The 27,186-nt window shown below is 36.7% G+C and overlaps 2 protein-coding genes across 16 annotated transcripts in view; one reads left to right on the forward strand and one right to left on the reverse strand.

Moving 5' to 3' along the window:
- CAPZA1 (capping actin protein of muscle Z-line subunit alpha 1) overlaps window positions 1-1,284 on the reverse strand; it is a 49,583-nt gene extending 48,299 nt beyond the window's left edge. The window contains exon 1 of the mRNA XM_007114251.3: window positions 1,177-1,284. Coding sequence (XP_007114313.1) covers window positions 1,177-1,215 — 39 coding nt within the window. The 5' untranslated portion in view covers window positions 1,216-1,284. The remainder of the gene's footprint in view (window positions 1-1,176) is intronic.
- The window catches only part of ST7L (suppression of tumorigenicity 7 like), a 94,102-nt gene continuing 67,043 nt past the window's right edge, over window positions 128-27,186 (forward strand). For 5 of the 15 annotated variants that reach the window (XR_003679538.2, XM_028488992.2, XM_055084379.1 and 2 more), the window contains exons 1-7: window positions 1,932-2,139; window positions 3,852-3,934; window positions 7,246-7,408; window positions 9,640-9,694; window positions 12,342-12,457; window positions 18,464-18,542; window positions 26,465-26,619. Coding sequence is in view for 14 of the 15 variants with exons in the window: in XM_028488992.2 (XP_028344793.1) it covers window positions 1,932-2,139; window positions 3,852-3,934; window positions 7,246-7,408; window positions 9,640-9,694; window positions 12,342-12,457; window positions 18,464-18,542; window positions 26,465-26,619 (859 nt within the window). In the remaining variant the exon portion in view is untranslated. Of the gene's footprint in view, window positions 1,151-1,296; window positions 1,384-1,866; window positions 2,140-2,638; window positions 2,700-3,851; window positions 3,935-7,245; window positions 7,409-9,639; window positions 9,695-12,341; window positions 12,458-18,463; window positions 18,543-26,464; window positions 26,620-27,186 lie in introns of those variants that run through there. The other 10 variants (XM_028488995.2, XM_028488994.2, XM_007114249.3 and 7 more) reach the window with 10 other exon arrangements.

Consider the following 27,186-nt stretch of genomic DNA (forward strand, 5'->3'; position numbering starts at 1 on the left):
GAGGAAAACCCCAGATACATTTACAGAGCATTCAAGGGTGTACATTTTGTAAAAACCACTGTGGAAAACAAAAGACATAATTCTTGTCCTACTACCAGTTATGTAATGAAACAATTGTAATTTCCAAGGACTCTAAAATTTTTAACTTATTTACTGAGAAGCCTGACAACTGTTAAGAAAGGTGTGCAGTTGTCAGGAAAAAAGTTATTCCACCTAAGGTGAAATATTCTCTTGTATTTAAGACACTTTTAAAGAAAAAAGTGTACAAGTTACTCAGTGCAAGTTCAACTATAATCAAAAAGATACCACACTGGAGCACCAAAGAAGGCAGGATGCTTTGTCCAGACTTGAATGTGTTAACATGAAGTTTATGTGCTACATAAAATCTTTCTGGAGTTAAAAAGAAAAAATCATTGGCTAGTCTTGTACAAGAAATGGAAACTATTTTTCAAAAATTATCGTTAAAAGATTGTAAGATGGAAGGGATGGAGTCACAGCGGGCGCCGTATATATACAATCAAGGGTGTGTCTACAGAGATAAGAGTGGTGTTCAAATCCTGAAGCAAATGTTCCTGAGGCTTACACATTTATTACTGCGAATTAGTTCAGCCGACAGCATGTGGGAAAAGAGGTGTGTGTGGATAGGCGGCCAACACCTTAGAGACCTCTCCCTGTCGAGAAGTAGTGACAGCAAAATCACTTCCTGAGGAAGGAGGAGCAAAAGGGAAGTTAAGAGGCCACCCTGACCAGGAAGTGACTCGCCCTAAGCTAGCCCCAATCATAGCTAAAGATGGGGGGATGGGGTGAGCCCCAGTAGCTTAAGGCGGTAAAATAACTGCTTCTTGATACGTCGCAACATCATCGCCCCCTCTCTTAAATACAAAAAAGAGTCCACAGTCACGATTCAATAGGTAAAGTCTCTTCTCTCACAGGAAGGCCACTGGGCTGTGCGTCAGACCCGGGGGGAAAAGAGAATTGAGGAATGGGGAACTGGGGCCACCGTGAGGCAGAGGAAAGCCCCTCAAGAAGGAAGCATCCCGACTGCGGAGAGCGTATGCCAACACAGGCCAAGAAGCTTCTTTCTTCTGGGGGTACTGTCGGGGTTCCCACCGCAGCCGGGTTGGGCCCCCGTTCCCTATCCCGGGAAGAGGTAAGAGAGAGAGGCGGACCCCTTACCTTCTCCTCATCCGACACCCGATCCTCGAAGTCGGCCATCTTGGGCTGCTCTGGCCCAGCCCGGCCCTGGCGCGAGGCAGGCCGGGAAGGAGGCCGAATGATGGAATCACAGCGAGGGCCGTCTGAAGGACCCGCCCGGAAACGCCGACCGCTAGGGCGCCATGTCAGTTACGGGCGTGGGTGATGGGCCCGGGCACTGACGCCCCAGTAAGTCGGCGTGACTTAAATGATTTTAAATCTAATATTTTTCTCACTGAGTTACATTAATTTCCCCACTCATCTATGGGACGTTGGGAGCATGCTTCGGCTGGTATTGGCGCCCGAGCTCCGGCCGACCAAATTGCAGTCGCTACTCCTGTAGATTTTCCCAGTACCAGTGCTCTCCATGGCAGCCGAATCCAAAGGGCTAAGTGCTGCTCCGACTCTGGAACGGTCGGTGGCTTTTTCAACCCCAGGATTGGGGTGGAAGGTGACCCTCACGCGTATGGAGGCTAAAACACTTCACTCCGGGGTCACATCTTAGCCCAGTTCCTCCAGAATAGGTGCCGCTATCCTCCCCTTCCCTCCCTCGGAAGGAATAGGTAGCCCCAGTCCTGGGGCGCTCCTCCACCTTCCAAATCTGATCGGTCCCCGTTCACTGAGACTCTCAGCCTTCACAGAGGCCAACTTCAGGTCCGCCACTATCCCAGGATTCCCGACTCCCGGTTTCCTGCCCTTCTCCCCTCCCAACTCCCGGCGCCACCGGGAGCGGCAAGATGGCGGACGGTGACGGCTTAGGTGAAGCAGCGAGTGCTGCGGTGTCTCCTCCTGCCCCTGCTCCCGGCCTGAGCCCGCCGCTGGGCTGGAGGGAGCGGCTGAGGGCCGGGCTGGCGGGCACTGGGGCCTCGCTGTGGTTCGTGGCGGGGCTGGGGCTGCTTTACGCTCTGAGGGTCCCGCTGAGGCTGTGTGAGAATTTGGCAGCGGGTGAGGCCCAGAGCTCTCGAGGGACGGGCGGGCGTGGGGGATTGGGGGGCAAGAGAGGTGCCGGGGGCAAGGGCCAAAGGGCAGAGATTTTCAGTATCACTGGAGGGCTTCGCGGAATGAGTCGGTTTGTGCGAGCGAGTGAGTTCTTTTTCTCTTGGGCCGCTACTCCGCAGCTGATTGCCAAACCAGAGCTGCAACTACCGGCTCCTCCCTAAAGCTCTTAAGGTCCGCCCTCTCTCTTCTGTCCTCGTTCACCCGAGGAGAAGCCACCTGATAAAATGTAAGCTTCAGGTGGTAGGGCAGATGAGAGCATTTTCAGACTTGAATTTAGAATTTATACACACCTTTTGATTCTCCCGCCACTCAGCTGAGAGAACCCACACCCAGACAATAAAAATCTGAAAGAAACCAACACGATCTTAGCCAGCCATTCTCATGTTTTAAAATAGTTTTGTCAGGAAATAGTTTTCTTGATATTTTTGTCCGTTCTCTGTTTTAGGCTTTATCTTGAGTAATAAAATAGAACAGTACAGGAAGTAAAGAGAGAGCCACGAAGAGCAGTGAGTTCTTTCCTTAGTTTTTTCTTTCAACATTTGTAGAGAGCTTGCTGTGTAGTGTGGGCTGAAGTTACACAGACGTATAAGAGGTGATAATTCCCTTGGATTCTGCAAATATTATTCTTTAGCTGTAGCCAGGACAGAGTGGATGGGAGCCAGGGCCTCTTGCCATGTCATTACAAATTGGCAACCTCAGATTAAAATGGAAGTATTTCTGTTATGGGATGATTATGACTGTCAGTACTGTGTTTTATTTTTCTGTAACAAGAGAAGGCAAATGTCCCCTTTTCTATTCTGTGAAATGACATGAAAGACTGTGAGATAATGTTCTGAAATGTTTCGGACTTTTTAAGAACATAGTATGTAAATTCAGATGCAACTAACACACTAAAATAAGCTAGATAAATTGGCCTTCCTAGACTGTTTGAAAAGCTAATTTGGTGTTTCTGTTACAGGTTAATGAAGTGACTACTAATGGTTTGTATGCTGAGTGAAATGTTATTCATTGAGTTTATCTTTTTTTTTTTTTTACATATTAACTAGATACACCATTTAGATGAGCATCAGTGACTTTACAGATTTTTATTTCTTTCTAAAACCCGAAGTATTTATGAGACAATTATTTGAAGTGAAGAATCTGGTCCAGGTTTTCAGTGAATCAGGTTTAGGGAGCTCTTAGTTTGCTATTCTTTTTGGGTTATTTTACCTCTGTAGCTGACATACTAAATACACACACTGTTTCCTTCCCTCTAATTTGAAACTGGTTTGTATCTCACCAAAATAATTAGGAAGTAGTTTTAATCCTCCTTTGTAACAGTATGTTTGTTTAGATTATCCTTATGGAATTGCAAAAGTTCTTGTGTAAATTATGATATTCCTGGTTTTATTCTCAACAGCAAGCTAAATGATCTCATTTTGATTTGCTTATTTAACAAATCAGCAGTGTAAAATCCTGCCCTTACATATGTGAAGGCATTTTAAACATATGATACAATGAGAATTTAAAGTAGCCTTTTAAAAATTACAACTTTCTCAAATGAAGCTCATACTAGATATTAATACTACTTATGTTCCTCCACTCATAAAGACACCTGCATATTCGTAACTTGGGTACTTATTTTTTTTTAACTTTGATTTTTTTATTCTTTTTGGCAGTGACAGTATTTTTAAATTCATTGACGCCCAAATTCTATGTGGCACTTACAGGGACATCTTCTTTGATATCAGGACTAATATTTGTAAGTAGTTTCCATTTCCTTCGTGCTTTGGCGTTTATCTAAAAATCAAATCTCTTTAAATAGTTATTATAATAATTATAAATATTTATAGATCAGCATTCTCAAAATTTTTCACATTCTCAAAATGAAAAAACATTTTAAAAAACACTGCAACTTCCTCTCCACTTTTAGAGATTGATAGTATTCATTTGCGTATAAAAGACTATTGTATGTTGGCGGGGGTGTAGTGGGAGGTGGGTTGTGATCTAAATGCTTGCAGGCTCGGCTTAGTAACAAAAATGAGTAAAATTGGCAGATTGTAAAAATTGAAATTTTTATTTACTTTGAAGACTGGGTCATCTGGACAGTACATGCTCCTAGAAAAGGCTAAAGCTAATTGTTGCCATGTAGACTTGCAGACCAGTATTACCAGGTCTTCCAATTTTTTCAGACGATTTCAAGAGAACCTGGATATAAAGTTTTTATATAAAATCTTCCAATACTTTAATGTTGGCAACATCGGGCAGACTAAAAATTTATCTGTCTTGAATTAGGCTTATAGGCTGCCAGTTACCTTCTCTAGAGTGTTTAAGAGCAGAGTTTGGGAGACAGGCTAACCATCACTTTATTTGTATGACTTCAAGAAAGTGAATTAACTTTTCTAAAGCTCCATTTCCTCATCTGTACACTGGAGATAATAATAGTATTAACTTGGAAGTTCCTTGGTGGTCTAGTGGTTTAGGACTCAACTCAATTTTTGGCTGCATTGAGTCTTCGTTACTGCGCGCGGGTTTTCTCTAGTTGTGAGTGGGGGCTACTCTTCCTTGCGGTGCACAGGCTTCTCATTTCAGTGGTTTCTCTTGTTGTGGAGCACGGGCTCTAGGGCACGCAGGCTTCAGTAGTTGTGGCTCGTAGGCTCTAGAGTGCAGGCTCAGTAGTTGTGGCGCACAGGCTCAATTGCTCCTCAGCGTGTGGGATCTTCCCGGACCAGGGCTTGAACCTGTGTCTCCTGCATTGGCAGGAGGATTCTCAACCACTGAGCCACCAGGGAAGTCCCCAAAGGACTCTGCACTTTCACTGCCAAGGCCCGGGTTGGATCCCTGGTCAGGGAATTAAGATCCCGTGAGCCACCCGGTGTAGCCAAAAAAAAAAAAAAAAAGTATCAACTTCATAGTTTTGAGGATTAAATGAGATAGTGTGTGTGAAAGCTTGCAACAACATGACATACACTAATGAATTTTGGCCACGTTATTCTAAGCAGTGCCACAATAAAGAAATCTGTTTAATTCAGCTTTCCCTTTATTTAACCAAACTGTCATTTTTATTTTAAAAAGATTTTTAAAAATTTTATAATCTTTATTAACATCCCTGGGAACTAGTGTTTCATAGTATAAACTTAGGAAAAATACTGCTACAGATAAAAATCTTAGGAAGTATTATGGCATGCATGGCCAATGAAATTTTTCTGTATTTTTTTCTCAACTCTAGGTGGAGCTCTATAACTATAGTAGAAATGTAAAAATAATAGCATTTATATTGGAGTGGTTTTTTGTTTTGTTTTGTTTTTTTAAATAGGGACGAACACTTGACCATTTTGTTGAAGTGAAATACCAGATGAGAAAGAAATTTTTCTCTTGACTTAAAAAAAAATATTGAGGAATTCTGGGTGAAAACTCTGTTATTAAAAGCCTCAAAATTTATTGATTTATAAAGCCTACTCATAATTTAGCATTTTTTGTCATAGCGTATAAAAATCTAAATAAAGAAGATAAACTATCTTTAAACAGCTGATGTGGGGCTTCCCTGGTGGCTCAGTGGTTGAGAGTCCGCCTGCCGGTGCAGGGGACACGGATTCGTGCCCTGGTCCGGGAAAATCCCACATGCCGCGGAGCGGCTAGGCCCGTGAGCCATGGCCGCTGAGCCTGCGCGTCAGGAGCCTGTGCTCCGCAACGGGAGAGACCACAACAGTGAGAGGCCCGCGCACCGCCAAAAAAAAAAACAAAAAACAAAACAGCTGATGTAGTAGAAAAACCTTTGGTCTTGGAACCAGCAGATGTAGTTTTGAGTCTTGACTCTGCCATTTACTATCTGATAACTTTGGGCAAGTCACATGAATTCTGAGTCCTAATTTCCTCATTTATAAGGAGGGGAGAAAACATATATATATAATATATAACTTACATATGTGATATGTAAAAGTGTTTAAAATTTGTTGTTACTTTTTTTAAACCAATGTTTTAAATTTATAAAAATTAAGAATTCAAGTAATATTTTAAAGGTTAAACTGTGTCATTACCCTTGAAATATTGATGAGTTTTTATTAGCAAAGTTTATTTATAATTTCTTTTACCACCTGAAATGAGAAAGCTAGTTGTGCTGCTTGTGTTATTTCTACCTGAAGAGGTAATATGCTTGGAAGCTTGAAGAATAGCAGCAAAGCCAGTTGTTTAACTAATTATTATGGGTAAAAAGATTACTCTGAAAGGAGAATAAAAGAGCCAATGGGAGTGCATAACATAGCTTTCTGTTCTGTGGAATCAGGAAAAGTTCCCTCGGACATGTCATTTAAGCTCAGACCCAAAGAAGCCAGCAAAGGGAGTTGAAAAGGCTGGAGTATCCGAATATGAAACATTCTGCTCATTCAACACAGAGAGCTGCTTTTGATTCCTCTTCTTATAACAATGATAAACCATGGAAACAGAAAGAAATGAATATCCTGATTTTTAAATGGTTCAATATGGGAATCAACTTGACTCTTAACCTACATTAATAATACTACCAAATACTGGAGTAGAACTTTATTGTTTAAAAGCACTTACAATTCTTGTTAACCATATTTACTAGATAGCACATTGAGGCTCTGAGAGGTTAGAAGTTAAGTTAACTTGGCCAAAACACACAGCTAATATATGGCTGAATTGGGAGTCAAATGTGGGCATTCTAACCCTAGTCTAGTGGTTAATCCACCATGCTAGTTGTTTCAAAATTGTTTTTCTTTTAATTATGCTACAGATAGACTAAAATGACATTGTAATGTAAGTTACATTATTTATAGCTTAAACACTTCTTACTGTTTTTTTAATGCTTTATTTACAGACGCATTTCTTCTAATGTTGCCTAAGCTTGTCTGAATTTCATTACAAAGTTGTAAAAAGGCATTTTACCTTGGCTTGGCATGTGTTATCAGGGAATCTTGTGTTTGGCTTATTTTTTGGAAGGAGGGCACGTTTCAAATGCTGAATTAAACAGGAACATCGTGAGAGGATGATTTGAGGTCATATATCTGCTGATTAATTCTATTTTAAGTGACAGATGTTTTCTGTTTGTCACAGATTTTTGAATGGTGGTACTTCCATAAGCACGGCACATCTTTTATTGAGCAAGTATCTGTAAGCCATTTGCGACCACTGATGGGAGGAACAGAAGGCAGCATTTCAGAGCCAGGTTCTCCTTCCAGCAGCAGAGAAAGTGAAACCAGCAGACAGAATTTGTCAGGTGACTACTACTGACTTAATGTGTGTTCAGAGCTGTATTGTTAAGATTGTGTTTGGCTGTGGCAGATAGAAAACTCATAATAGTAGGGAGCAGTTTGTCTTTCCTTTAAATATAGGTAATCCATGGCTGATATGGAGGGCAATGATTATCAGAGAGACCTAGACTCCTTCTATTTTGTTTGTGACCATCTCCAATGCAGTTTTTCCTTGTGGTTCCAGACAGTTGCTCTGGCTTTAGCCATCATGTCCACAGTCTAGTCATCAGGAAGGAGAATAAGCCAGGAGAAGATGCTTTCCCCACACCCCACCCCACAGCAGCCAAGGACACTTCCGAGCAGCGTCACATACTATTTCAACTTACTTTCTACTGGTCAGACCTTTGTCATATAGCCAGAACTAGCTGTAAGGGAGGCTAGAAATTGTAATCATTTTCTCAGTGTATATATGCACAGGTGATAAGGGGATCTTATTACTGATAAAGGAGAGAACAGAGACAATTAGCCATCTCTGCCAAGAGAGCAAAGTTAGGAAAAATAGTTTTTCTTCTCAATATATTTACAAAGATATCAAAATCTGTTTTTCATGTATGGATAATCTATTATACATAAACTGTAGACTATTCCTCTATATGTATCTAGTAATTATGCAATTAGGAAAGTAAAATATTTGAAGCCAGATAGAAATGACATTTTTGGATTATTGTTTCTTTCATTTGGTATAGGTTATAATCATACAGTTAACTCATACAAATGAGTTAATTCTGCAGAATGTCATAATGTCTCATTTGTTCAGTAAACCGAACCACTAGAGTTATATTAATTTAGTAGAAAAATACTACCTGAGTGCAGTTGCTGGCACTTTTTAGGTGTGGTCAGGGAAAGTCTGTAAGAAAGAACTGTTTAAAGTGAGCCCTAAAGCTTGAGTGAGGGACTTCCCCGGTGGCGTAGTGGTTAAGAATCCGCCTGCAAATACTGTTTTTTCGTCCTTGAATTTGACAGACTCACTTTGTTCACCTTTGAGAAAATGTTTGCCAGGTATCTGTCTGAATAATCATAAGTTTGTCTGTTAGTGACTCAAGTAAAAGTGAGATTCCATGAAAAAAAAAAAAAAAAAAGGTCAGTCCAGCTCAACAAACAATTGCTTATACTGGAGACAACCATCATATATGGTTGCCTTGTTTACTGGGGTGGGGGTGAGGAATCCAATGACCACTACTTTAAAGTACCAGCAGTTTTACCAACCATTGATTTTGTACCATTAGCCCAACTTTGCAGGACTGGGACTAGTGTGAGGCAAGTCAAGTGCTTGGGGCACAAAATTTAAAGATGCCCTTACTCTCAGGGTTGGGTTCAAGTCCACAAGTTAAAAAGGCAAACAACGTCTTAGCATTTATTATGAAACGAGTTGTTACTTTGCAGTTCCATGAATGATACTTTGAAAACTGCTGATCTAAACAAAGTCCTGATATTTGTTATTTTTCTGTTTATAAACCTTTGATGGCTTCTGATTGACTAAGGATAATGTCTAAACTCTTTACATGGTATGTAATCCCCTTCATCGATTTCCCCCAGTCTATTTTCTAGCCTCATTTACAGCTCTCCCTCTCACCTTCTACCATGTACTGTAACCTAAGTATGCTGTGTGGTTTTCTGATACTTCCTCTGCTTAGAATGTTCTTCATCTGGCAACCTTCTACTCATTTTTACAGTGGTTCAAGTTTAAATGTCATGACCTTTCTAAAGTCTCCCCTAATTTCTCCAGAGCAAACTTAATCACTTCCTTTTTATCTCTTGGAACAAAATATATCTCTATCATAGCACTTATCACACAGTGTAGTGTGATAGTTTACATAACTAATTCTCATGCTACATTTAATTCAGTTAAGTTAGTTCCAAATGCTGTGGTAGGTTCCAGAAGTACAAAATGAGCAAAGTTTTAAAAGCTCATATTTTAAAGGAGAAACTGAAAACCAGATAGTCACATTATAATATGGTAAGTGCTGTACTTGAATTGTGAACCAAATGCTATGGAGACAGAAATAAGGGAATGACTAGATTTGGTTGTACACTGCGTGACAGCAGGGGTGATCCATGCCTTATTCATCTTTGTGCTATATGTGGCTAGCACTGTACTTAGCATACAGTGACTACACAATACATGTTGACCAAATTAAGATTTAACTACATTTGATTAAACTGTCTTATTTTCCCCCTTTTTCTCTTTGTTTTTTAGAATGCAAGGTATGGAGAAATCCTTTAAACCTTTTCAGAGGAGCAGAATATAGGAGGTATTACATTTTGCTTTCAGTATAATTATGGCATTGGTTTTAGAATAAAAGTATTAATGGAAAAATTTATTTTTACAAATATATCACAGCTCTTCTAGTTGGAGATACTGATATAAGGTAAAATGATTAGCCCAAGGTTTAATTGGCAGCATCTTGACTATATTTACTTTTATAATCATGAGAAACATTGCTTCAAGCCATATGTTTGTGATATAAGTATACACTTGGCTCTTGGTTTATGGCAGAAAGCCTTTTCAAAGAATTCATGAGATTGAGAAAAAATTGCAAATGTCAACATATTCCTGTGCACATGTGCTCAATTGCAAACTTTATTTGACGATTCACTAGAAAATATCAATCTGAATGTGAATATAAATTTCATTTGTGCAACAGTACAGGGCATAATATTTTTATATTGTATTTCGTATTGCCATTCCCTAGCTACACTATTGTGTACATTTCTCTTCTGGTTTTTATTCTAAATGAGAAAATGACTTTTGAAACTTATGACCAAAGATACTTTACTTTTGTTTTGGAAAGGGCTGTGTTTTACCTGGAGGTAGACTGGGGCATGTTATTTAATTCATTGAACAAGAAACAGTTTATGTCTACTGTGTATTGGCACTATGCAACATGATGGGGATACAAAATAATTTAGCAGTAATCCCTGTGCCTAAGTACTTGATAGTGTAGGACAGTCACATTCTGGGAAGCCAAAGCTAGGCTTTTATGATAGATGCCATTAGCCTGTATTAAGGGATTCTGCAAGCAACAGGTCCTTGAACTTCTCACTGTGTTTATTAAAAAGTTTTTAGGCTATTCTTGTTATCTTACAGTATCTACTTCATGAAAATCTTAAAGAGAAATTTCTTATCTTAGTATAAGGAACTCTTAATGCTGCTTTTTTGAATGATTAGTTTGTCTTAATGTAAAAGTCTAAATTGCACTGGTAATCATTGTGTGGTTCTAGGAAGCTTAGAATCGTATCGTAGCCAACCTTTAACAAGGGTATAGAACTCTTTGGTATGAGCCATTTTATGGCCCAATCCTTGTTTTACTTTACTGAGTCTTTTAAAATTTACTGCTAATTTAAGTTATTGATACTATGCATGTGTTTTTTAGCTGCTTTAAATCATTTTGGGATTAATGTAGATCGTTCATTTTTTTTTATGATTTTAGAAAGTATACCAAACTTTGCTAAGTGAACAAGGATTTGCTTTTTCCTTTTTCTTCATGATAATTTCTCCTAAAATAGCTAAAAACTTTAAATAGCAACTTTAAAGGCAACTTATACTATTAAATAACAAAATCTTTGATCATGTAGATTAATAACACAATGTGCTTTCAAAATGCTTTTTCTGATTATGAAATATATACATATTCATTGTAGAAAGTTGAAAAATAAAAAGATATATGAAAAAGAAAGTAAAAAATCACCTTTTTCTACCACTAAGTGATAACTGCTATTAGTATTTCCATCCAGTCTCTCTTCTATACACATATATAGAAACAAAACTTGAACATCATAATATATAAAATTCATTATGTGTGAATTTACCACAGAATTTCTTCAAAACATGAATTTCTTCAAAAACATGATTTTTAATAGTTGTACTGTATTCTGTTATATGCAGGTACCATACATAACTTACCTACTGCTCCCCTATCCAGGTCACAGGTTATATTTCACTGTTAACATTTACTCTAGAGGGATAGCTTTATACATAAATCTTTAGCCACATATGTGATTATTTCCTTAGGGTTGATTTGTAGCACTGGAATTACTGAATCAAAAGGTGTGAACAGTTTTTTCCCCCCCCTTTAATTTTTTCTTCTTTTAATGGTGGAAAATTTCAAAAATAAACAAAAGTAGAGAGAGTGGTATAATGGAATTCCATATACCCATCGTCTAACTAGGTGTGAATATTTTTAAGACTCTTGATAGATATTATCTAATTGATTTCTGGAAAAAGAAATGTAAATACCAATTTATATTTATAATAGCAATATGTGTGAGTCCCACCTCACCCTTGACAATATATATTTGCCAATTTTATAGGTGAATAGTAAAAATTAGTTATTTTAATTTGCTATTTATTAATTACCAATGAGATTGGATATTTTAAAATGTATTTATTAGACAGTTTGTTACCTGCTATTAATTATTGAGGGTTTTAGGGGGAAATGAAAGGTAAAATTTCTAATTTAGTAAAATGTGAAAGAAGTTTTTTTTGCTTTTATGCTTTGAAAACCCTTTATCATCTTGACAGCTAGTAAAAATTCACTTCTGTTTTCTTCTAGTTGCTTTGTAGTTTTACATTTAATACTTAATTCTAATTCACTGAGAATTTATTTAAGTATACTTTAAAAAGTATATATTTAAGTCAAATTGTTTTATCCCTTCAAATTCAACTTTGAAGCACTGTTTGTTGAATAACCTAGCCTTTTCCCTTTTGGTTTTTGATATTATTGTACTCTAAGTAGTTTGGATAGGTTATCTCTTTTGTTTTATTGATTATAATAAGCTTTTGAAACATCCTGAAATAAGATTTGTAGCAGTATATTTTTGAATTTTAAAAAGTGTCTGTTGTAGCAGACAGATGCTCTCTCATGTTCAATTTACATATTTTATTGTGTTTTGGTAAAGATACACTTGGGTGACTGGTAAAGAGCCACTTACATACTATGACATGAATTTGTCAGCTCAGGACCATCAGACCTTTTTCACCTGTGACACGGACTTTTTACGTCCTTCAGACACAGGTATGTGTCATATCTGTTCTTGGGGTAAACAGTAGTCATAAAAATTATTTTTAAAGTTTTTTGGAGTTATTTATTATACAAAGTTATTTGGCTTGGAGTTGTTTGCATCATTGATAAGAAACCCAGATTAAATTGAAACTAATTATGATTGTAAACTAGGTTATCGTACTTTTTTGTCTTTTATAAGATGAAATTTAAATTCTTTATAGAATTTAAAGTATTTTACAAAAATTAATTAAATTGCTTCTTTTATTACTTAAAAAACCTTTCAGATCGAATACAGCAATTGCTTATACAGAGAACAGTGTACCCAGTTTTGGTTGGGGAAGTTAACACCTATAATTATACATTAAAACAAAAGAATAAGGCAAAGTTAAACATTGGGGCACAGCATGTAGAGAAAAATGGGGTATATTTTATTCCAGTCATAAGTCAGAGATGCATGTAAAGTGGTGGAAGATCATAGAAATGTCTGTGTTTAGTTCTCTCTAATCTTCTCTATAGAAGTGAGTATAGAAACTCTTAAATGTTTGGCTTAAAGACAGGGATCTTTATCGCAACTATTTTGACTGCCCTCTCCCACCTTATCTATGCTTCTACTTTTATCCTTCAAAATTAAAAGTCTCATTCTCTGGGAAGCCTTCCCTGATCTTCTCTGCAGTTCTACAGTACTTAGTCCAAACCTCACTTTTATAATAATTTTAGTTAATTTATTCAACTGTAAACACTTATTTGTTAATTTATCATGTTTTTTTAATGTTTGTCCTCCCTAATAATGTGTGAAACTGTGGAAATTAAGGACTATACTTGTCATCTTTGAATCCCTATCATCTAGCACACTGCCTGATATACTGTAAATATTAATATTTATTCTTTGATGGAAGTATGAATCAATGAATAGCCTTGGTGTCACAGATGTCTTAAGCAATTTCAGTAATAATAGCTAACGCTTGTATAACACTTATTATGCGCCAAGAACTGTTCTAAGCAGTTTATATAAAGATACTAATTTAATCTTCCCAATCACTTCATGATATAGGTACTATTATCAGCCACATTTTAAATATAAGGAACTGAGGCAAAGGGGAAACAAGTAACATGCCCTAAATCACCTAGCTAATAAATGAAAAAGCTGGGTTTCAAGCTCAAGTTTGGCTCTTAACCACTATACTATTACTGCTTCTACTCATCACATTGATAGGCAGAAGAAGATCACCAACAATTAGAGTCTGTAAAACAGCCAGTTTTCCAACATTGAAGTGAGTTCATTGTGATATATCTCTGCTGCATTAAATATATTCAGCATGTATGGTAGCAGGAAACCCAAGGATCTTTGGTATGGTTACATAAAATGGTTTAATTGCAAATCGGAGAAAAAGGAATTGCTTTATGTTTATATGCTTAATGTTTACATTAATGGCAGAAGTATAATGTTAAGGAAATAACAGCAGTGGAAAATCAGTATTGTATGTTAATTATGAGGACTGAGGTGACTCTGGATATTAAGACTTCATCTCCTTCTCATGGGCAGAATTGCAAACCTTGGCAGGCTTTTCAAATAGCAACCATGGCTATCCACTAAAGCTGTGGTCTTAAAACATTTTTGTTCACATACCTCCTAAAAGAATTTTGAAAAACTATGTATCCCTTCACACATTTTTAACTTGACATCATAAGATTAAATAATTGCAAAGAATGTAATTTTTAACATATTATAAATATAGACATTTAAAAATAAAACGAAAATACTATATATTTGAATGTATTTCAAGGTTTCTAATGACTTGATATCCACCATGATCCATTGAAAAATACATGAACAAATACTCTAACAGTAGTAAATTTTATATAAGTACTTTTTCTTGTTGAACTCATATCCATTCCACACCTCTATATGATTTTATTATAATATAATTATTTAATGTTTGAGAGTTTTAAAATCACACTTAAATGCTTTTCCACAATAAACAGTTTTTGTATAAATTTTTTTAAATTTAAGTATCTTTTGATCATAAAGTTCTAAATGGAATCATGTACTTTATATTTTTGTCAAATCCTTAGAACTACATATTTGGCTCTTCCAACTTTGGCAAGAGTCCTCCATATAACCTAATTGGCTGGGTGAGTTCTCATTGTCATTCCTGTCAACTAAATCAGACTTACTTTCTGACAGAGAAGTCTGACTTCATTTTTTAATTCAAATAAACATGTTAACATGCATCCCTATGACAACCATCTCTCTTCTGAATTCAGATTCTAAGATAGAAAGATAGATAAGTCTTAAAGCCTTGCCGTGAGCTTATCACTTGGCCAAAACAAGATTTCACTGCCTTTATTATCCCTTACTAATGCTTTCTTTGCCTTACTATGAGGGTACCTTCCCTTAGGAGCAATGCGTGCTTTGATAGTAAGGGGAGAAAGGGTGCTGATAAATGGAACTGATAAAAATTATCACTCCCTCCCCACTCTACAATATACTTGAATTCAGAAATTCCAGGGGCCGGAATACTCTATTTCTAATGCTGAGCTTCACTGTTAAATAAGTAAATGGCACAAATCCCTATTATAGGTTCCTTGATTAAAAATGGTTCCTCCCAAACCCAAACTTTGAATTGTCCCTTGAGGCACGTGGAGATCTTTACACTCTAGGGCAGGGCACCTTGGAAAGATTCAGGATGGGTGAAAAGTAAGCTTTTCTTTTGTAAAGTAGGAAAAGGTAATATATCTTTAGGGGACGCAGTGAGTCGGAGAGCGTATGTTGGCTAGGAAAGGAAAACCAGCATGACATAGACCAATCAGAGGAACATTCTTCAGGTAGATCAGTTATAGGAAAGAGTCATATATAATTGAAGCTTTAGAAATTGATTCTTTTAAAACTGTGTGTCCCATTTTGGTCCTTGCAAAGTTTCATGTAGTACTTCTAGAGGTATGCATAATCCCAGTTAAAGACTGAACTAAACCTTATCCACAAATGATAATCCAGAAATGGACTGTTGGTTCCATATTGATCTTTTCAGATACTCACATAAAGATAATGATTTATATCTATAGTTTTATATTAAAAAAAGACAAATGTGCCTATATGTGTGATGTGACAAATTTCTCTTGACTCTTGTCATCAGTAATTACTAAACTAGTAGATTTTTTAAAAATAAATGTATTTATTTTATTTTATTTATTTTTGGCTGAGTTGGGTCTTTGTTGCTGCGTGCGGGTTTTTCTCTAGTTGAGGAAAGCTGGGGCTACTCTTCATTGTGGTACGCGGGCTTCTCATTGCGGTGGCTTCTCTTGTTGCGGAGTATGGGCTCTAGGCTCTTGGGCTTCAGTAGTTGTGGCTCGCAGGGTCTAGAGCGCAGGCTCAGTAGTTGTGGTGCACAGGCTTAGTTGCCTCACGGCATGTGGGATCTTCCCGGACCGCACGGGCTTCAGTAGTTGCGGCGCGCGGGCTCAGTAGTTGTGGTGCACAGGCTTAGTTGCCTCACGGCATGTGGGATCTTCCCGGACCAGGTCTCGAACCCGTGTCCCCTGCATTGGCAGGCGGATTCTTAACCACTGCACCACCAGGGAAGCCCTAAATTAGTAGATTTTTGTTCTTATTCTATTGATTTGTTTATTTAGGACAGTGAACAAACATATTCTTAGGGCCAGCCAGCAGTGTTTTTTGGATAATTTGCTTTCATGTTTTTTTTTTTTCAACATTTAAAAAAATCAGGAGATTTAACATTAAACTCTAGATTTACAATTTTAAGTTGGGAAATATGGACCTGCATTTCCACTTGGCAGTAATTAGTTAGACCTGAGCTGTGACTGTCTTAGTGCATGTGCTTTTAGTTCACTCATTTATGTTTTCTGCCTGGTCTCAAGGCATTTATATTTGTGACCCATGGTCTTGGGTTGAATGGTAGTCTCTTCTGCTGGTTAGCATATTAGAATAGTATTTAAATTGAAAAATAGATAAATTTGATTGAATTGTTAACTGCTTGTATTATTTTTTAAGCATATCCAGTATTCTTAAAGAGGACAGTTGAATACTAAATGAGCATATTGCTTTAAATTATTCCTAAATCTTGTTTTAGAAGGAAGTATATTCCTTCCTCTACTTATTTCCCCTTTCCTCATTGGCTTAGAACTGCATTGATTGTGAGGAAAAATAAGGCTGGATAGAGCATTTGAAAACATGAGAATAAGAAAAAATGCTTAATGGTGGATTAGATGACCTTACTAGAAATAGAAGAAATGCAAATGCAAATGAAATAAGTTTTCATGTTTTAAATTAGCAAAGATTGACACTACTCAGTGTTGTCAAGGGAGTGGGGAAATAGTCATTCTCCTGTACTGCCTGAAAAAATGTAAATTAATACAGTCTCATTGAGAGGAGTTTGGAAATATATATCCAAAATCTTTTAAAAGATGCATACATTTTAACCAACCATTCCACTTCTAAAAATGAAATATTAGGTCAGGTTTGCAAAGATAGATGTTGAAAGATGGTTATCACAATATTTCTGTATTAGCAAAAAATTAATTATCCATCAAAAGAGAACTGGTTAAATAAATTACTATATATACTTAATATGCTAGAGTACCAAATAACCATTTAAACTGTTAATAAAGATTCATTGTCAGAATTTAACCTGAAAATATCATGTAACTTATAGAAGAGAGCCTCATCATCAAAAATGGCAAGTCAAATATTATACTTGATTTTTATGTAATATTTTAATGTTTAAGCAAAATGTTATTCTTTACCTGGTTATTATCAAATGGGTGCTGACTTGCATCAATTTGTCAAGTTCAGGAAGCATTACCTGTCAGCTAACTGGTGACATGTTTGATATGAGAAATGTATTTTTGTTACCCAAGTAGAATATATTGTCTCCTTTTCTAAGCCAAGACTAATATTTTGTTTCCAAAGGAAAACTCAAACATTTTCCACATTATTCTTTCTGCATAGTTGTAGGTTTTGTTCCAAAAGCAACATTCATAGATTCTCTATTTTTCTTATCAAACTTGAAATAGGCCAGATAGTTTCATGGATCTACTTTGTTTGTTTGTTTAGTTTTTTAAAAATTATTTATTTATTTGGCCGTGTCGGGTCGGGTCTTAGTTGCGGCACGTGGGATCTTTGTTGCGGCACACGGGCTTCTCTCTAGTTGTGGTGTGCAGGTTCCAGAGCGTGCAGGTTCTCTAGTTGTAGCATGTGAGCTCCAGAACGTGCGGGCTCAGTAGTTGCGGTACATGGGCTTAGTTGCCCTGCGGCATGTGGGACCTTAGTTCCCTGACCAGGGATCAAACCTGCGTCCCCTGCATTGGAAGGTGGATTCTTAACCACTGGACCACCAGGAAAGTCCCTGTTTGTTTAATTTTTAAGAAACTTTGCTTAGTGTGAAATTTTCATTTTGGTGCAGTAAATGATAACAAAACTAATATTGTTATTCCAGAGAGATCCTAATTCAAGCTTTTCTTGACTCTTAGTAGAGACTGACATTTTCCATAAATATACTATGTCTAAGTTAATTCCTTTTTACCCCCCTTTTTATACAAAATGCAAATTCAAACATTCTTCATGGATTGAATCATTGACTAAATAAATACTGTTTTTAAAGTTTTTTTTGTATATTTTTAACAGTTCCATAGAACCTTTTCAAGAGGATAAAGGAACTAGAATATTTCATAGATTATAATCTGATATCAATTTTAATATGCATTTAGATATAAAAATGTTCATGTATAATGATGTAATTAACTTGATTAAGTACCATCTATGTTATTATTCATATAAATCAGAGAAATAATATTTTAATTTCTACTTTATGTGAAGCTTCCAAATTTAATGTAAATTTCTCATGAGGTTGATGTGAGCCATCACCCCAATTTCTTGTTTATTATGTTTAAGAACATGTTATTTGAATCTTTGTTTACTCTTCTAACTCATTCTTCATACATTTTGCATAAGATACTTTATGTTTACCGTATCATCTACTTTTTGAAATGTTTTTCCTACAGTTATGCAGAAGGCATGGAGGGAAAGAAATCCTCCAGCTCGAATCAAAGCAGCCTATCAAGCTTTAGAATTAAATAATGAGTAAGTTTGAAATATATGGAAAATAAGTTTGTTTTGAAGGAAACCCAGGCAAGTGATTTTGTTTCCTTTTTTCTGCTCCTAAGACACTTGGAGTCATTAATAGTCCCCTTTCTCTTTTTGCATACTAGAGACAAAATTTGCAGTGTTCATTGACATTTGTATTTTGCTTCTGAAATTGTAAACTTATCTATGCTTTTGAATAGAAATTATGCTAGAAATACTTTATAAAAGGGAGAATGCTGATCTGATTGGTGATAATATTTGATAATTAAAGAGTACTAAAATACTTAAGCCACCTGTTTTAATTTTGTTTTTTGTTTAAGTCATTTATTTAAAGCATTCATTCAGTCCTGAGAACTGTAGTTGCTAGTAGGATTGGAGGCATGGGAAGGGAATTCAAAATAAATAAAACATGGCTCTAATTTAATTTTTTTTAATGTTAGGAGCTTTATATTTTTATAGCTCCTTTTATCAACTTTATATTTTGAAAAAACAAAATGTAGAATCATAAGTGAACTTAGGGACTTCCCTGGTGGCGCAGTGGTTAAGAATCCACCTACCAATGCAGGGAACAGAGGTTCGAGCCCTGGTCTGGGAAGATCCCACATGCCGCGGAGCAGCTAAGCCCGTGCACCACAACTACTGAGCCTGTGCTCTAGAGCCCGTGAGCCACAACTACTGAAGCCTGCGTGCCACAACTACTGAAGCCCACGCACCTAGAGCCCCGTGCTCTGCAACAAGAGAAGCCACTGCAATGAGAAGCCCACGCACCACAACGAAGAGTAGCCCCGCTCGCCACAACTAGAGAAAGCCCGCATGCAGCAACGAAGACCAAAGGCAGCCAAAAATAATAAATAAATTAAATAAATAAATTTTAAAAAATAAAAATAAGTGAACTTAATATTTAAATGGGACAGATCAATAAGTATTAATCTAATATTAAATAAGTGCCAAGAGTAAAAATATGGCTCCAGTTGGGATAAATCAAGGAATGCCTCCTGAATAATGTGAACTTAGCATTGTCCCTGTACCCCTCCTTACTCCCCTACTACAGATATACTAATCCTTATTAAGAAGACTTACCCAAGGTGGAACAAAACTGGCAGTGTAGGGAACTCAACAAGCAGTGAATGAATTTTATTGAAACTCTGAAAACTAATCAAAGTTTATTGCAACCTGGAGAACGCTTAATCAGTTTAAAAAAATAGCTGAATATCTGTAAGAGAGCTTTGTGGTGTTTTAACTTAACATTGACCCCATCCTCCACTTCCTAGCTCAGTGGCAGCCTTGAAGACAACAGTCTGCCTTCTGGGTATAGCTCCTCCTATCAATCAAAGGAAGCAGAATGGACCTTTTTCTCAAAGAATTATGGTTGTTTATTTTGACCCGTCTGTTTACTCTCTGAAGGACCAGCTCAAAGGGCTTGCCTATATTTTGGTTAATTCGAAACTCTCCCAGCACTGACACAGCTACACTGTGGGGGCATTGTTGAAAATATTTAAAGGCAGATGTATTAGCCAATGCTGCCAGGATCAAGGGATGACAACTAGGGCAAACAATAGACAAACTAGGAAGCTTGGGAGGAAAGGCTGGGGAATGAGAAACTTTGGGAAATAAATGCTTTTAAAAGCTTCTACATATTCCTGGGAATCTTAAAGGCTCCACACATGCCCAGAGTTGGCCACCTGCTCAGAAAAGATTTGAGAAGACCCTAAGCTCTCATGTGTGTCTGACTTTCAGGTTCTGCACAAACAAAGTGAAAGCTAAGGCAGAGTTGTAAACTGCCTGACTGAATGTTGAAGGTATGCCCCAATACACACACAGAACCCATCTGCAAAGACTTGTTTTTGTTTTGTTTTTGGTTTCAGGTGTTTAGGGCAATCTCTGTCAAATCACTGACTAACCATTAAGCTAAAGGAGCAGACACTTCACTGGTCACTCATGACAGAACACAAACGTTACAAAATCAGTTCAGAAAAGTCACAACTGTAAGCAGCAACAATAATCTCTGGGGAGGAGGGGAAATCTGATTTCTGGAGTTGCTAGATTACAATATTTAAAATTTCCAGTTTTCAACAAAAAAATTATAAGACATGCAAAGAAGCAAAATATGCCCTACACAGAGAAAAGAAGAAAGTGAATAAAAACTGTCCTTGAGGAAGCCCACACTTTGGACTTTCTAGACAAAAACTTTAAATCAATTATTTAAAATATACTTGAAGAGGTAAAGGAAAACATGTATAAAGAACGAAAGGATACCATGAGAATTATGTCTCACCATTAGAGAATGTCAGTAAAGAGGTAGAAATAATAAAAAAGAACTAAATAGAAATTCTGGAGTTGAAAAGTATAACTGAAATTTAAAATTTCCTGTAGAGGTTCAGCAGCAGATATGAACAGGCAGAAGAAGGAATCAGCAAACTTGATTTAGGTAAAAAATAAAAGAATGAAGGAAAGTGAACAGAGCCTAAGAAACCTGTGGGACACTGTTAAACATACCTGTGCATAATGGAGTCCCAGAAAGAGAGGAGAGAGAGCAAAAGGGGCAAAAAGACTATTTAAAGAAATAATGGCTGAAAAGATCCCAAATTTGATGAAAGATATGGATCTACACATCCAGGAAGCTCAATGTACCCCAAGTATGACATACTCAAAAGACATCCACAATGAGACACATTATAATCAAGCTTTCGAAAGCCAAAGATAAGGAGAGATGCCTGAAATCAGCAAGAGAGAAGCAACTCATCACATATAAGTGATCCTGAAAAGAATTAAGAGCTGCTTTCTCATCAGAAACCATGTAAGGCAGTGGGATAACATAGTCAAAGTTCAAAAAAACAAAACAAAACAAAACTGTCAGCTTAGGCTTCTATGCCCAGCAACCCTGTCCTTCAAAATAAATGGAGAAATTAAGACATTCCCAGATAAACAAAAACAGAGTTCAGTGCTAGTAGACTTGTCCTACAAGAAGTGCTGCAAGGAGTCCTTCAGGCTGAAATAAAAGGATACTAGACAGTCTTGACTCCACACAAAACAGTAAAGAATGCCAGTAAAAGTAACTACATAGGCAAATTAAAAAGTCAATATTAATTTGGGGGGGGTTTGCAGTTCTTTTTATCTATATGATTTAAAAGACAGCTATGTAAAATAGTCACTATAAATCTATGTTGACGGACATACCGTTTATAAAGTTGCAATTTGTGACCATAACAACATAAGCGATAGGGGGAAGAGCTATATAGGGGCAAAGTTTTGTATACTATTGAAACTAAATTAGTATTAATTCATACTAGATTGTTATAAGTTAAGATGTTAAATGTAATTGTTAACTGTTAACCACTAAGAAATAATAAAAAAATGTGATAAGTAATAAGGGAATCAAAATGGTATACTAGAAGATATGTATCTAACACAAAAGAAGGCAGTAATGCAGGAATTGAGAACAAAAAAAAAGGGCACATAGAAAACAAATAGGAAAATGGCAGAAACAATTCCTTCCTTATCACTAAGTACTTAAACAGGTAAATAGATTAAACTCTTCAATTAAAAGGCACTGATTAACAGAATAAATAGGAAAAAAAATAGTCCAACTATATGATGTCTACAAGAGATTCTTTAGATACAAAGACACAAAGAAGTACAAAGTAAAAGTGTAAAAAAGTATTCCATGCAAATAATAATCAAAGAGAGCTGGAGTGGCTAAACTGGTATCAGACAAAATAGACTTCAAGACAAAAATTTTTTACAAGACAAAGAATGACATTATATAATGATAAAAGAGGTTCAATTCATCAAGAAGATATAACAATTATAAACTTATATATGTCTAATAACAAAACGTATGAAGCAAAAACTGACAGACTTGAAGGGAGAAATAAAGAATTCAACAATAATAGTTGGAGACATCAACACCTTATTTTCAATATTGGATAGAATAACTAGACAAAAGATACACAAGGAAATAGAAGACTTGAACAACACTATAAACCAACTGGACCTAACACATCTATGTAACACTACCCAACAACATCTCAAGTGTACATGGAACATTCTCCAGGATACATCATAATTAGGATATAAACAATTGTCAATAAACTTTAAATGATTGAAATCATATAAACTATCCACCCTCACTACAGTGGAATGAAATTAGAAGTCAATAACAGAAGGAAATCTCGAATTTCACAGTATTGGAATATGTGGAAATTAAACAACCAACTCTTAAACAACCAATGAGCCAAAGAAGAAATCACAAGATAAATTAGAAAAATACTTTGGAATGAATGAAAATGAAGACATAACAAACCAAAAAATTATGAAATACAGCAAAAGCTGTGAGTGGTCAGAGGAAAATTTATAGCTTAAATACCTTCATTAATAAAGAAACATCTCAAATCAAAAACTTAACTTCATACCTTAAGGAACTAGAAATGAAGAGCCAACTAAACTCCAAGCAGAAGGGAGGGAGTAATAAATATTAGAGTGATATAAACAAAACAGAGAATAGAAAAACAATAGAGAGAATCAATGAAACTAAAGTTGGTTTTTTTAAAAAAAGATCAACAAACTTGACAGCCTTTAAGCTAGACTGATCAATTAAAAAAGAGAGAAACTCGGGCTTCCCTGGTGGTGCAGTGGTTGAGGGTCCGCCTGCTGATGCAGGGGACACACGTTCGTGCCCCGGTCCGGGAGGATCCCACATGCCGCGGAGTGGCTGGGTCCATGAGCCATGGCCGCTGAGCCTGCGCGTCCGGAGCCTTTGCTCCGCGGTGGGAGGGGCCACAGCAGTGAGAGGCCCGTGTACCACAAAAAAAAAAAAAAAAAAAAAGAGAAAACAGCTTACTTAAAATCAAGAATGAAACTGGGGACATTACTACTGACCTTAAAGAAATTAAAAATACTGTAATAGAATACTATGAATAATTGAATGCGAAATTGGCTAACTTTGATGAAATGGCCAAATTCCCAGAAATGCACAAACTACCAAAACTGACTCAAGGAGAAATAGAAAATCTGAATAGATCTATAACAAAGGAAGAGATTAAATCAGTAATTTTTAAAATTCCAAACAAAGAAAGCTCAGGACTAGGTTGCTTCACCACTGAATTCTACCAAACTCTTAAAGAAGAATTAACACCAGTCCTTCTCAAACTCTTCAAAGAAATAGAAGAGGAAGTAATTCTTCCTAACTTATTCTGTGAGGCCAGTATTACTCTCATACCAAAACCAAAGAAAGACATCATAAGAAACAAAAACTACAGACTAATATTCACTATGAATATAGATGCAGAAATTCTCAATGAAATACTAGCATACCAAATCCAGCAGCAGATTAAAAGGATTATACACCATGACCAAGTGGGATTATCCCAGGAAGGCAAGGGTGGTTTAACATGTGAAAATCAGTCAGTGTAAGACATCACATTAATAGAACAAAGGACAAGACCCACACAATCATCTCTGTTGGTGTTGAAAAAGTATTTGACAAAATCCAACACCATTTTATTATAAAAACAAATAAGGAATGTAAGGAAACTTCCTCAAACTGATAAAGGACATCTATGAAAAACCTACAGCTAACTATGTACTGAAGACTGAAAGTCTGAAAGCTTGCTAAGATCAAGAATAAGGCAAGAAAGTCTGCTCTTGCCACTTCTATTTATTTTTTTTAAGTAATTAATTAATTATTTATTTTTGGCTGCATTGGGTCTTTGTTGCTGTGTGCGGGCTTTCTCTAGCTACGGTGAGCAGGGGCCACTCTTCATTGCAGTGCATGGGCTTCTCATTGCGGTGGCTTCTCTTGTTGCAGAGCACAGGCTCTAGGCATGCGGGCTTCAGTAGTTGTGGCTTGCGGGTTCTAGAGCACAGGCTCAGTAGTTGTGGCGCACAGGCTTAGTTGCTCTGCGGCATGTGGGATCTTCCCGGACCAGGGCTCGAACCAGTGTCCCCTGCATTGGCAGGCAGATTCTTAACCACTGCACTAACAGGGAATCCTACCACCTCTATTTAACATTGTACTGGAGGTGGTAGCCAATGCACTTAGGCAAGAAGAGGGGGAAAATGGCTTTCGTATGGGAGATGAAGAAGTGAAACTATCTCTCTTCACAGATGACATGATCTTATGTATAGAAAACCTTAAAGAATCCACCAAAAAACTATTGGAGCTAATAAAAGAGTTCAGCAAAGTTGCAGGAGACAAGATCAACCTAAAATCAGTTGTTTTTTTATACAGTAGCAATGAACAATCTGAAAAGGAAATTAAGAAAACAGTTTCATTTACAATAGCATCAAAAATGTTAAAACACTTAAGAATAAATTTAACTAAGGAGGTACAAGACTTGTACACTGAAAACTACAAAGTATTATCAAAAGAAGTTAAAGAAGACCTAAATAAATGGAAAGACATCTTGTGTTCATGGATTGGAAGACTTATTATTGTTAAGATATCAGTACTTCTCAAGTTGACTTACAAATTCATTGCAGTCTCCATCAAAATTTCAATTGCCTGTTTTGCAGAAATGGACAAACTGATCCTAAAATATGGAATTACAGGAGACCTCAAGTAGCCAAAACAATCTTGAAAAAGAACAAAGTAGGAGGACTCACTTCCTGATTTCAAAACTTACTATGAACCTACAGTAATTAAATAATAAGAATAGCCATCTAGATTAATGGAATCAAATTTAGAGTCCAGAAAAAAACCCATACATCTATGGTCAATTGATTTTTGACAAGGGTGCCAAGACCATTCAATGGGGAAAAGAATAGTCTTTTCAACAAATGGCAACAGCCAGATAACCACATACAAAAGTATGAAGTTAGACCCTTAACACACACCATACACAATTAATTAAAAATTAAAGACCTAAATTTAAGAGCTAAAACTATAAAACTCTTAGAAGAAAACATAGGAGCAAATTTTCATGACTGTCAATTTGGCAGTGGTTTCTTAGATATGACACCAAAAGCACAAGCAAAAAAGGAAAATTAGATAAATTAGACTTCATCAAAATTACAAGCTTTTGTGCATCAAAGGATACTGTCAAGAAAGTGAAAACGCAACCCATAGGATGAGAGAAAATATTTGCAAGTCATATTTGATAAGGGTCTAGTTATCCAGAAGATATAAAGAACTCTTACAACTCAATGACAGAAAGACAACCAATTAAAAACGGGCAAAGGACTTGAAATATCTGTTTCTTCAAGGAAGACATACAAATGACCGAAAAGTACATAAAAAGATGCTCAGTGTCATTCATCATAAAGGAAATGAAAATGAAAAACACAATGAGATACCCCTTCACAAGAGGCGTTTAACAGCAATAACAGAACAAAACAAAAACAAAAAATAGAAAGTGTTTATGAACAACCAAAATTTATTACCAAGTTTAAGCTCGTACTGCTCGCCACATGACAGGCCAATAATCAAGAGATGAGTTGTTGGGCAAGGAATAACGACTTTATTCAGAAAGCCAGCAAACCGAGAAGATGGTGGGCTCATGCCCCAAAGAACCATCTTGCCTGAGTTGGAGTTCAGTCTTCTTTTATACTAAAAGGGGAGGGAGTAAAGGCAAACATTTTCTGGTTCCTGTCAGCCTCCAGAGGGGATGTGTTAATTTCTTCCTCCCTGCAGTCATTCACAGGTGGGCCTGGTCAAGATGCTTCCTGTGAGCTAAACAGAAGTATTTTAGCTTAATGCTCATTACCTGGGAGGCAGGGTTCTGAGAGATGGGTCATTATATATAATTTAAGCTTATAGGCAACATCCCTATAGTGATTAATTTGTAATAAAATACAAATGTTCTTCCCTATTACAGAAAGTATAGGGAAAGATACAGAAATGTGATGTAAAGGGACATACCCCAAAGAAAATACTTGTTTTACCATTTTACTTAAAATTGCCTTGCTTGCTTTCTTTATAGCTGTGCTACTGCATATGTTCTACTGGCTGAGGAAGAAGCAACAACTATTGTAGATGCTGAAAGGTTATTTAAACAGGCACTCAAGGCAGGAGAAACAATTTACAGGCGGTCACAACAGTGCCAGCACCAAAGTCCTCAGCATGAAGCTCAACTGAGTAAGTGAATTTGAACTAATTTTCCCCTGTCTTTTAGTTCCTGCAACTGCCTGTTTTATGTGTAAAACACAAAACAACAAAAATTTAAAAAAACTTAATATTTAAAAGTTAGCTACTTTTCATAAGAGATAACAAATCTATTCAAGTCAGCAAGACAGAAATGTATATTAGCTAGAGAATGCTTGTGGAAGGGAACAGATCTACTCTGGTTATTGAGAGATGTGCTGCTCTGAAACTTAACAATAATTTATTTCATGTGAGAATTGGGCTGGTCATTGGAGAAACACAACTCAAAAGTATTCAAGATTCAAGAGAACTTTCTAGTGATGATAAGCAGCTATTACCTTTATCCTCACCCTTACCCAAGCAATAGTAGAGGTATATCATTTGGTTTGCTCTTCAGACAGTATATATCTCCATATAGTGCCAGGGAGTGGCCCTTCAGCACAAAACCAGCCTTACACTTGATATTGACTATTTCTTTGGTTGCTTTTTCTCTATGATGTGTTTGAGACCATACGGGCCATAGCAACTGAGGTTCTTTCTTTCCACTCGCAGGCATACTCT

This window comes from Physeter macrocephalus, chromosome 4, assembly GCF_002837175.3.
Source record: "Physeter macrocephalus isolate SW-GA chromosome 4, ASM283717v5, whole genome shotgun sequence".
NCBI classification, from domain to species: domain Eukaryota; kingdom Metazoa; phylum Chordata; class Mammalia; order Artiodactyla; family Physeteridae; genus Physeter; species Physeter macrocephalus.